The sequence below is a fragment of the Thermobia domestica genome, chromosome 1 (assembly GCF_964235325.1).
Source record: "Thermobia domestica chromosome 1, izTheDome1.hap1.1, whole genome shotgun sequence".
Classification (NCBI taxonomy): domain Eukaryota; kingdom Metazoa; phylum Arthropoda; class Insecta; order Zygentoma; family Lepismatidae; genus Thermobia; species Thermobia domestica.
The window spans coordinates 154183915-154197031 of record NC_137454.1 but is presented as its reverse complement, the minus strand read 5'-3'; the positions used below and the strand labels follow the sequence as shown (position 1 = coordinate 154197031).

At 36.5% G+C, this 13117-nt stretch overlaps 1 protein-coding gene across 3 annotated transcripts in view; it reads left to right on the top strand.

The window, feature by feature from the left end:
* LOC145690148 (uncharacterized) overlaps positions 1–13117 on the top strand; it is a 135058-nt gene that overhangs the window by 66815 nt on the left and 55126 nt on the right. For all 3 annotated transcript variants that reach the window (XM_081764767.1, XM_081764759.1, XM_081764776.1), the window contains 2 exons: positions 1173–1342; positions 11105–11204. In XM_081764767.1, the coding sequence (XP_081620893.1) occupies positions 1173–1342; positions 11105–11204 (270 nt within the window). The remainder of the gene's footprint in view (positions 1–1172; positions 1343–11104; positions 11205–13117) is intronic.

Here is a 13117-nt window from a genome sequence, read left to right as displayed (position 1 = left end):
AATTTTTTAAAATGAAATATTCAATATAGCTGGAAATTTTATGTTTTGTGGACACCTTTAATACCTTTGGAATGTCCACAGACTATGACCTAGGAGGAAGAAACTTTAGTGGGACAACTCGGTTTGTCTTTTTATCGCTACACCATAGTGAACAAATGTATAATGTAGGCAAAATATACAGGAAAATATTTTGCGTAGAATAATGTAATGGCACTATACTGATCCATATTGTATTTATGTCGATATAAAAAGTGTCATATTTGTGTGTGTTATTTCACGTTATTTTTCATCAGTTTCACATAACATTTTAATTATTAATTAAATCGTCACTTGAACGTCTAGCAGTACGTGCTTTCTGTGGTAAAGGATAATACATATTATGATAAATGTAAATTAATGAAAATCAAATAATGAGTGCTATGAAAAAGTGAAAGGTAAATCCGAGAAACGTGCATGACGTTTGCATATAACAAAGATGCAATATTATTCTCATGAACATGCATTCCTCTTAACCTCTCTAGCCTCGAGAATTTAATAAAACTGTTTCCTGTTAGATAGTATACTCATCCTTCAGTGTTACGGACTTCGATTAACGGATTCCGAAAGCGACGGACAAAATTTGTAACAGTCCATTCTATTGAAAAATCCTGATTTTAAACGAAAACTGTTGAATATACTGTATTATATTGAATATACTGTATCTGTAGTATATATTTTCAGTTTGAAAGTCCTGATTTTAAACTTAAAAAAATATGTTGAATTTACTGTATAATAGTGTTATATGCACAATGTACAGGTATTTTACATTGTCAGATTGGATAGTGTGCTTGATTAAAAGTATTATTACTCTTCGTTCCATAATATAATTATGATGTTTGCCAGTGCAGAGTTAAGATCGGAACTTACTGACAATAGGCAACATCGGACTGCTGTTATCTCCTTTTAGCCAATACATGGAATGAGTATATTTGCATTCAAGCAAAGTAATCGTAACGTATAGATGAAGCGTTGTTGAATGAAGTTGAACTTACTTTCTCTTTGAAAATGATTGTTTAATTATGAGTCAAGTTTTTTTTTCTTTCTTTCTTTTTTTTTTTTTTTTTTTTAAAGTTTGGTCTTTAACAATTGTCACCAACAGTTCGATTAATTGATATTGTTTTTGTTTTCACTAGCTGGTTCCATGACGAACAGGCATCTGAATCCAGAAATGCATGAAGTACTTGCCACAGTTGGAACGAATTTAATGTTAAGTCTTATTGGATGTGCGAAACCTCGTTGGCAGGAAGCGTATTTCATTTTTTGTACTATGAAGAATTTTAATATGCATCCATTACATGGCGTGGTAGGTTTTTAGTTTTTATATTATATTATATTATATTATATTATATTATATTATATTATATTATATTATATTATATTATATTATATTATATTATATTATATTATATATTTATGTGAGTGTCCAAAATTAAAATGACAAACGGAAAATCGAAGATACTGAAAGACATAAGCACGCAGTGACATTCCATGGATGTCTGAGAGTGTACAACAATGTACCGAAATGTGTAATCCTGTCGTACAACCGTGACTGTGGGGTGCATGAGATTCAGATGTTCCTGGGGCCTTCCCCGCTGAGCTAGTAGCTAGGGTGTGGATCCGGGTTCGATTCCCGGTGGCACAGAAGTTCAATTTAACAACCTTCACTTTCATTAATCATCCATCTCCTTTAGCCTAAAAGGACAGAACCTGTGGACGTTAAAACACGTTTTTCCTGATGAGCTTGTATATTCAGTAATATGATTAGTAGTAGTATCCCTGGAACTGTAAGGAAAGAGTGACGAGCTGGAAATCTCCTTTCGAAGGCGAACCGTACATGTTAAATCGGGTCTTGAGAACTGTAATCCATGGAATCCGTGGAATCCGCCCCCTCTAAGAGATAGGCCAGCAGTTCTGCAAGACGAGGATGGGCGTTCTGTCCACGTACAGGACCTGTGATCTGACGATTGTTCGAAAAGTTTCACAGTGAGTTGACAAGGGTTTCTCCAGGTACGTTTGGGCGATCAAGGAGCCTTGCTCTAGTACGTGGATCATTATTTCGACATACGTATGATATCACTGATTTGACAATGATCCATTTCTCGTATATTGGAGCGCCAAAAGTGGGTCCCAGCCTCCTTCCACACGTACACATATCGAAAGTCACTGTGCCTATTGAATCGCGATTTATCTCTGAACAGTACCACTACCCACTGTTCTGGAGTCCCTTGTATATGGTCTCTGCATCTCCTGTGTCGTTTATAGCTTTGATGAGGGAGGGGAGAATACATAGTATTGACCTCGTTGCATAGTCTGACTCCACTGAAGTGCCGATACATGGTTTACCGCTAAAGAGCGTAGAGCCTATTCTCTTACGGCAAGGAATCAGTGTTAGACATGGAATTAGTGAACGCGGATGGTGGCATTCGAAAGATCCGGGTCCCCTGAGTACAACGTGCTACTAGAAATCGGGCCAACCCCTGAGGCCCCAGATATGGGACCCGAAATTATGAGCACGTGTCCCTTCTATTCTCCAATTAAAATGGACGTGTTAGAAGTGGGTGATGGTGTTAGAAAGGGCAGAGTTCTCTTAGCACATCGGTGATATCAGAAATGAAACCCGGGATCCGAAGCCCCAGAAATGGGGTTCCAAAATGTTGGAGTCGGGTCCCTTCTATTCGCCTATTAAACTGGAGTTGTTGAACGCGGGTGGAGGGTTGGGAAGGTACGGGTGCCATGAACACAGTGGTGGTCAGAAATCAGGCTGGACCCTCGAGGTCCAAGAAATGTGTCGAAGTTTTGGGCTGCAGTCCCTTCTACACACCTATTAAACATGGAGTTGTTGGACGCGGGTGGTAGTGTTAGAAAGATCCGGATCCCCTGAGCACAACTACGATGTCAGTAGTCGGGCTCGGGCTCAGAGGCCCTAAAAATGGAGTCCCGAGAAGTTGGGTTTGGTGCAATGTCAGCTAACATTAATTATTGACAAACCAATTTGAAATAGCAAAGTGTCGAAGTAACAAAGTTTGTTTGGTAGTGTCGAAATGAGTGAGTGAACACCCAGCCACTGCAGCACTTACTAAATCTGATATCAATTCTGAAGTATTACTTGTGCTCCTTATCAACCTTGTTACTTAGTAACATGTACAAACGCCCCAGGAATAAAAATCAATTGTTTCTGTTTTAGCAGAAGGGGCTTCGATTTTTTACAATGTTCCCTTCAGTAGCAACAACAGCCACCTAGTTTGACTGGCGACGATGTACCCAACTATTCTGAGTAATCATGAAGACAAAACAATTAATGATCTAGCTTGAGGTCCTCAAAGGGACCGAATTAATCAAGGTGGCCAAACATCATATCCATTAATGGTTACATGGGTCATGTTGAAGTTTGATATCGTGGCACAGAGACCAAAATACAGTCATGATGTGGGTACAGCATACCACAGTCCTTGCACCATTGTCACAATTACACCAAATACTCGACCACTTTTTATCAATTGCTGCCAAGGTAGTGTCCGAATGGAACAACAGAAAAACATTTCGTGGTTTGTTTTGGCCATGGCATCGCGATTGCAGGTTGCTTTTACAAGAATGACATTGACTTCGATTCGATTTCGACCGATTTCGATTCCAACGGCTTAGTAATCGGTTTTCGGCTGGTACATGTACCTTTGCAGATCCATTGAGATATCGCAGTCCTTATCATCAACGTCAGCATTGGTTACAATCTCGAGGTATGAGATTACATTGTCCAGTTGATAGGAGCCACAGGCAATAAGACGGAGGTCGTCTTTAGTGAGAGATGGGCGATATCAGCAACTAGAAAAGGCGTGTGACTAAGTGCATTCCTCCATCTTAGATTGAATGGGATGAAGATCTCAGCAAACAAGTTGCCCATCTTATTCTTCGTTTTCATGCGATCCAATAGGCGTTGTGTCATAGCTGGATTGTCCTGGTTCGCGTTGTTCGTCGGGATAAACTTAATGAGCAGTGCCGAGCGCCTGAGTCATATGTAAGCGATACGATGAAAACTTAGATAGCAAAGTAGCGAAACATTGCTTTTAGCCGATCAAAGAACTGCTCGATAACGAATCGCACTTTGGTGACTCGTCTTGACTCGTTGGATTGCTCAGTGTGGCTTGACTGGTGGGGAACTGAAGGAGCCCTGTTCTGCGGAATATAAAAGTGGATGCTAATTGCCTCCACACTTGTCTTGTCATCCCAAATTCCATGATCCATCGCCAGTGTATCACTCGCGTTCTGCGTGAAAGGCAAGTGTTTTCTCGGGAGAATATTATTGACAATGGAGGCATCATTTTGTTTTGCTGGATAAGAACCAAGTAAAGCACCAGTCTCCCGTTAGAGAGGACAAACGCCATAAACTTGTACAAACTGTTCTTCTTCTGCATGCACCAGGTTTTACACTGAAAGGCATGGTGTTTTGAGCTCTCGCATTCTCGATATCCACCAGTCGCAATAGCCAGCACCCGATGCTCACCGATTTGAAGCAGAAGTTGGGCAGGGATGCTGTTCTGCCAAAATAGTGTGGCTCGATCAGGCGTATTGTATAGCTGATCCATCATTTCACGCGTCGCAACGATTGCCGCACGAAATTCTTGACCCATTGCATGCCGCTTCAAGCCCATCAGAGCGCCGATGTTTTTGTTGGTGAGGGCAGACCTGATCTAGCATAAGAACACGGCTAGCTGGCTGAGCTTTAAGCGGGGATAACATCTTGAAAGTATCCTGAAACTGGATCTTGTTGTAACCAAATCAAATCTCATAGATTTCATCATCCATGAGATAAAGAAGATCAACATCGAGAAATCAGGTATTGCCACTGGCTTGGCAGTACAAGACGTAATCGCGAAAGAGTTAGTGATCGGGTAATCTTGCCGGCTGATTTGGTCGCCCATGACAACATTCGAGTCAAGAATCAGTTGGCTCCAGTCTATGTGCATGTGCGAGAAGCAGATGAGAGAACCTTGAGGCATGAAGAAACGATAGCCGATAAAAAGCAGCATTCGTAGAACCTAGGAAATAGTGACTTTTTGCACTTGTTTCGAACCATATCATCCAAATGTGCATGGTGATAAGGACCAGATTACTTTTGTGGTACTGTGAGAAATCACCCACATTGAATTTAAGTGGTTTAGGAATGAGTTGAGCAGATTGCTCATCGCCAGAACCATCAGCCTTTTCTGTCTAAGGCCTTTGTCGATTTACTGTAGTCCTCTCCGCCTTACCACCCAATACGAGGTCACCGCCGTCGTCCGAGTCGTCATTGTGGGTGTTATCCAGGGGTCGTGACAGCACATTTTCTATAAACATTGCTGGAACTTGGTCACCTAGCACTGTTTTAGGGTTAACTTGTCATTTGTGAGCGTGGTAGATGTCGATACAGTTCTTGCAACGATATAATTTGGAGGGTAGGTTTTCAGAATCTACGTGTTGGAGTTGCCTTTTGCGACCATCAGTTATAGCGATCACATTTTCTTTATCGTAGCAATGATTGAGGGAGGTTGGTGTATGATGATACAGCTGGCACGGATCGTAACACACATAGCCTTTTTTCTTCATACCGCATCCAACACATTTAGCGTGAACTATTCTTATTAACCCTGGAAGAGTAACACAATGGACAAACAGAAAATTGTGTTTCCCGAAAAACGAAGAACTCACTAAATCAGGTAGAAATACTTGTGTGGACAATATTGGAACTAGCGTCTACGATAAGTCATTTAGAACGATGTATACTCGATTGCTTATACCAAAAAAGTGAACGCTCGAGGAAAGATGAGAGAACTTTTGTTGGGTCGCGATAAAAAAAAAATTAAGAACTTTGTTTTTTTCAAATAGACACACGAGAATCTCATGACAAATTCCTAAAAAAGGATTAAATACAAATGTTTAAAAAGCATATTTTACCAGACTTTTCTGAAGCCAAGTAAGCACTCAGAATTGCAATATATATATACTCTGTGGAGTGTATTTTATTAAGAGTAGAACAAAGCTCACTCTAACTTTCCAAAGGTAGGACAAACGCCCACCAAAGTTTGCTTCATTAGAACAAAAGCCCACTAGATATTTCACAAGCACACATTAAATACGACTATATATATTAAGAACGCAGACAGTTACTATATTTCACAGTGTGTTTTGATAGAGTTGATATGTATAAGCCAGAAAAAAAAAATCAACAAATAACGCTACATTACTAATGTAATATGCAACAAAATACGTTTGAAGAAACGAATACATAGTCATTTAGGGATGTAGCCTTCAAACTTTTCAAGGGAAGTAGGCTTTTTAACATATTAAAAGCAAACCAAAGGTATATTTCCAAATTACGAAAGCTTCAATAACGCAATAAATATATACATATTACACACGTATATAAATACATTTATTATTATTATTATTATTATTATTATTATTATTATTATTATTATTATTATTATTATTATTATTATTATTATTATTATTATTATTATTATTATTATTATTATATTTTCAGTTTGTTACCACTTTGAAACCTGGGTCTTGAATTTAAAACAACAGCTTGTGGGGAATGTACGAATAAGTTAAGTCAAAAGAAATCGGAAACTGTTGATGAAAGTCAATGAGTTTGACTGTGTTTATCTTCTGTACTCTTATATAAAAAAGTTAAGTGACTTTTTGGGCGTACTACTAGAAGTAGAGTCGTTAAATTTTAATTTTAAAAAAATCGTTTTCTTACGAAAGCAGGATATAAGAAAGAATTTTTGGAAATACGTATTGTAAAAAGGGTGGGGTTATTTTTTTTTTAAAGAATACTGTATCTCGTAAATCTCTGAAGCTAGTAAAATGAAACTTGGCATTTAAATTTTCCACTGTAAACAAACAAACAAACAAACAAAAAAACTGAAAATTCAACACATAAAATGGAAAGAACAAAGGGTGAACTTTCTTTAACGTTCGAATTTCAAATTACTTATTTAGAAAATATTTATAAAGTAAAGAAGGGTCTGCTTAAGCTGTACGCGTGGAACTCAGTGTTTCAACTTTTAACTAAAAGTAATAAAATATATGTTTCAGCGTCTTGAAAATTACATTTCCAAGAGGGAAGGAAAGTCAATTTCTATAGAATTAAAATGTCCTATTGCTTATGAGATTTGGGCAGAAAACTTTCTCTTTAGGTCTGGGTTCGTCCAGTTGAGCAAATGGGGGTACAAAGTGGATGATTAATTAGGTCCTTTTAATTATTTTCACATGTTAACGTAGCTTAATTTTTTAAAAAGTGTTTCTTTCACAATCTATTATAAACATTATTAATTTGCTGTAATCATTAAACACAGACTAACCCCCACTTGGGGGACCAAGGGTTTGTTTTGGGTCTTAAGCAATCATTTGTCGTCTGTGACATAACCTTTGATTTTAACTTCACGTACATTAAAGGCTCAGGTCTCAAAAATGTAGCATATCTGAAATTTATTATTATTGTTGTTGTTATTATTATTATTATTATTATTATTATTAATAATAATAATAATAATAATAATAATAATAATAATAATAATAATAATAATAATAATAATAATAATAATAATAATAATAATAATAAAAAATTCCAACGGTAACAGCAATGTTAGTAATACTAAAACTATTGTTAATAACGGTAATAAGTAAAGAGTAGCTAGCTAATTACGAGTATGACAACTATTTGCTACGGAAAGAGTTGAATATAATAAATATATGTATAAAAATAATTTACTTCAAATCAGCACAAAGAAAGCAAAATTTATGACAACATTATCTTACTAATACGAGGTCAATGGTGTGGGAATTAAAAAAAAAAACATATTATGAAAGATCAGGGAATCACACTTGATAGGTTGTTAATATTTTGTCACCACACAAATGCTATCATGTAAACAGTAAGAAAGAACAACAGGCTTTATTTATTTATTTATTATTTCAGAACGATAGAAAATGTATTTATACATATTACTTGTAAGAACTAAGCTAGAATCTGGTTCTGTAATATGAAACAGTATATCTAAAACTTAGACAGTATTCTTGGCATGGACGCGATGGTAGCGCCACAAGGGATTTTTAGGCGTTTTGCCGTTTAGGACTAGTGCCGTATCCCCAGCGGAAGTACACCGAGAAAACCCACGGACACGATGTTGTCCACCATAAACTTACTTGGCCGGGGATCGAACCAGTGACCCCACGCACCAGAGGTAAGCACTCTATTGCTGAGCAACCGTGCCTCTTCGTGTTTAAAAGGGAAAGAAGGGACCCGAGTTCAAAACATAGGGATTCCATTTCTGGAGCTTCGAGGCTCGGGCCCGATTTCTTACATCACCACTGTGGTCAGTGGACCAGGACATTTCTAACGCCATCATCAGCGTCCATCAATTCCATGTTAACGGTTCCCCTATCCTAGGAGGATTTAATGGAATTTTCTCCATGCTCTTTAGATGCCAGTAGCAGTATAGAGATCCCAAACGATCTGTGTTGTATTCATGCCTCTATGACGATGGATCGTTAATGTTAACAATTGTCATGTGCGTTTGTTGTGCTTCGTGGGCGACCAAGATCTGACCGTTTCGTCATTATTCTTGACTCACTGTTGTCATATCATGAAGACCACTCGTCGGGACACATTGAACCACCTTTTCAATTTGCCTTGGTGCTGTACTGCTTAAATGTGAGTGATCTCGCCAGCGCCATGCACCGTTCAGACGTTGACTATGAGACATGAGCTTCCACAGCACATGTTCACTTGAATTCAGCTGTCAATTGACATGGTAATCGCACTCTGTAGATTGCTCATCTGTGGCGCTGCTGTAGTTTTCACAAGTTTTATGATGACTTCATTCATCATGATCACGCGGCGTGTTTACGTAGACACAGTGTTACGTATTGGATATCTCCCATCAGTATTGCCATTTTCCATCACACATGTGCATTATTCCACATTTTTATTTGTCACTTTAATTTTGGATATATGTGTATTTGACATACATAACAAAGCAAACTTACAATAAAATCTATCTGTGTTATCCATAATCGGCGACTCCATTAAAAGTTGCAAACTCTCACCAAATACGCATATTTTAAGCAAAACTTTTATAGTTAGTGATATACGCATTCCTAATGCAGTAACTACTTTTTCCTTCTGTATTAGTTTGTATTTTAGCATATATATATATATATATATATAAAGCTGAAAGTATATGTTTGTTTTGTATACAAATCCATACTGTTGGCTTGACATTTAAAGGTAACGGAAAAGGAGAGACCGAGGATATTCGGTGGTGGTGGCGAAGTAAATGTACTAACACGAAATCATTACTTACGTATTCCACCTTCTCGATAAAATCGATCCTTACAACCTTCAAATTGTATTTTATAAGCGACGTTGCATTCCTTGATGCAGGTTTACTTTAGAAAGGCATAATCATTATAGATATAAATGCCAAGTTTTGGTTAAATTTCGAAAGACCGTAGATTATAAAGAATTTTTCCCAGGCAGCGCCGGGTATATCAGCTGCAATAAGTAATATAGAATAAAAATTATTTTAGCAGTATAAAAACGTCACATATAGTACCTATTTTAGCTTCCCATTTGCGCAGTGTGATTTAAATGTAAATTCAACATGCTAATTGTGTTCAAAACTCTACGCACAGACGAGATTGTGGGTTCAGGAAAGGAACTAATCGGAACATATATTCTGCCTTAGTAGCGAAACAGCAAAAGCGGCCTTTGATGATTTACAAACAGCAACTCATCTTTCTCCCTAGTTTTTGTCCAGGAAACAGTCGGAAGAAACAAGTCTTTTTTACACTTGGGAACATGAATTCGTTAGTGTATGGGCCTTTGGTGCGAGAGTCCTGAGTTTAAGTTCTCGGTGGGAACTCATATGGTTCGGATTCCATAATAAGCTGTAGGTCCGCACCTCATAGCCTCGTTGCTATATGGGACTCTAAACTCCAGTCGATTTAACCAATGAATCTGATTATTATTTGGTATAAATTTCCTGCAAACTCTTCAAATTAAAATGCTTCAAACACATGACGAAAACATGTGATTCTATACCTCAATAAATCAGCCTTGTCAAATATTCATTTAGATGTTCAACATTCAGAGGTTGAGTGGGAGTTTGGTATTCCTTACAGCACCGAGTCTACATGGAATGTGAACTTGACGTGGGATTGAGTCACATTAATTCCCACTGGGAATCAAAACCGGATCTCCCGCGCCAAAGCTAGTCATATAGCCGCAAGGGAGCTCACCATGCAAACATGAATGTAACATTGATAACATAGGAATAACTGTGTTGTAATGCGGTCTAGTGTCGAGATATCGTGCTACCCAATTTGCAGACTAATCAATAATGGATATGTATAGGAAAATGCCTATTCAGCAAAAATAAGGCCACGTTATTTTGATGGCCAAGGTAACAAGATCTGTTTTACTACAGTAGAAGAGTATGCTTTTTCGTATTCATTCAGAATGCTTTTTCCTATCTGCATGTCTCAAGTTCCGCGTGATTAGTGGTTTAATTACAGAAGTCTTGGTTCTTTAATATTTATTCATTAAACGAACATTTGCATGAAGAATATATTCTGGTACGTACAAGTATGATAAAAGGTCAGAACCAGAAGATTATTTTTTGTTACTAGATATTTTGGTAGTAAAATGTAACAAGAATTAGCCATATCGTTTGTGATCCTGATCAAATCTGATGATTTAAATTAACATTTTTAAAATAAACTTTTTATAAATATCTCTTCAATTTAGAAAATGTATGGAAAACAAAACATCCAAGTAATTGTAACAAGAAAATCATATTTCTTGTGCCGAGATGTTCATACTTACATGTGGTAATATCGTAGGAATCTTGATAAGATTGAATAACAGTAGATGGCACACAAGAATTCGATGATGCACAATTAAACAATCTCTTGTAGTATGACTTCTTATGTTGATATAATTGTATCTAAAGTGTTCAGTGCTGATGTTTGATGCAAATAGTTGATAATAATGTTTATTAATTTTTCAATACTCTTTCAGCGGAATAGACAGGAACTCACGCCCGCACGTATTATTATGATTTGCAGTGAAATCCTGATAAAAATGCTGGATTTTGAGGATGCCATTAATCTTTTAAAAGGTAAAATGTTTTCTTCTGAATATTTTGGGTATACTAGACTCAGTGGTAGAGCACTCACCTTTGGTGCGACGGTTTCCTGGTTCGATTCCAAGCCAAGTGAGTTTCTCGTGGACATTGTATCCATGGGTTTTCTCGGGGTTTTCCCAGTTTCTCTCTTATTCCGGCAATTCTATAATCATTCTCTTCCATTAATCATCAATCTCCTTTAGCCTTAAAAGGGCAGTAGTGGAACGTTGAAATTAAAGATTTCATTTCATTTTCTTATTTTATTTTTGTGTATGCATGTCTCCTGTCTCCTAAATAGATTTTATGCTAACAACCAGGTTGGTAAAAACCATGGTTTTTATTGAAAAAACCAAAACATCCGTTTTTTTTTGTTTAAATCAAGTTTTTTTTTGGTTTAAATAATGTGCTCTATGTATTTATATCACATATGGACAGAAACAAGTTTGTTTCGCCTTGTTGTTGTTATGCAACAATCGGGTAATGCTGGAAGGGTTCACATAAGCTTAAAGCGGTATCCAAACCGCTTCTTGGCTTACATTCGACAGAAATTGTCCTCCATTTGAACTCGAAGCCGGAACTAATTGGCTACAAATGCGATACGTCTGCCGACTCACTCACGAAGGACTCCTGATAAAAATACGTTGTACTAATCTTTACATACTTGTTAATATAATTGTCAAGAGTCATTTCAGAAGGACGAAAAGATAAACAATTGCATAAGTGAAACCATTATGCAGAATTACATATGGACAATTTCAACATACTGCAGAGTACAGAAAAACTAATTTAGTCCAAGTTAGTTCACTACGACTTTTATTAGTCCTAGTTAAAGAAATACAACGACTTCATTTGCATATCAGTAAGAAAAGTGAATAAAGATACGAACTATTTGAGTCCGCTTTGGTTCTGACCCATTTATACATAAATAGATACTTTCGATTTCAATAAATGTCTCTCGTGGGGTTTGTATGACTCCCCCTTCCCCCAAAAGTACGGCAATTCGATGTATTTTATCAATAGTAAACATTTATTAAAACGAAACAATATTTAGAATTTTCCTTTGCTTGCAATTGCATAACAATAATAACAAACTATAGAAAATCACAAAAGAAACGTTCATAAACTTATAAGAAAAGTTGCTTTTGTAGTATAATCTCTTTGAGTAGTAAATAGGGAATTTAGGTCTGAATATAATACGAATAATACAGGGTGGCCCAAAAGTAGGTACACACTCCTGCGTTGATCAAGTATAACATTCTAGTTTATGGGTTTATTTGCTTCGGCTCTTTCGAGTTTAATATGTAAGTAAAAACACATTAAGAACAAATAATAAAGAAACTAAGTCTACCTGATCGATAATAATAAGAAATATTATAAAATTAAATGAGCTAATCAGTACCGTACTGTATACCTATTTTTATGTCACCCCGACGGGAGTGAAACTGATAGCCCACAAATGTGTGTTCATCAAGATTTTACTAACATTTTTCGTTTTTTGGTTGAAACTTTTTTTTTGAAAAACCAGCAGCCAACCTTGCTAACAACGGAAAGAGAAAATTATCTATCTATCTATCTATCTATCTATCTATCTATCTATCTATATATATATATATATATATATATATATATAGGGATTTTTTTTTTTTTTTGTCAGTGTCATTTTAATGTTTATTGTCGGAATATATTATCTTATAGTAGAATATGTGACTACAGATTGACTAAATGTTTAGGATAGTAAGCGCTTCGATCTTTGGATTTTGGAATACATGTGTGTACACAATATATAACTTAAATATGGTATACGATAATTTTAAATCTTTATAAAAATATGACATATCATGGATGTAATGAAAAATAAATAAATAATATTGTGACATCGCAGTCAGAATATTTCGTATTTTCGAGTG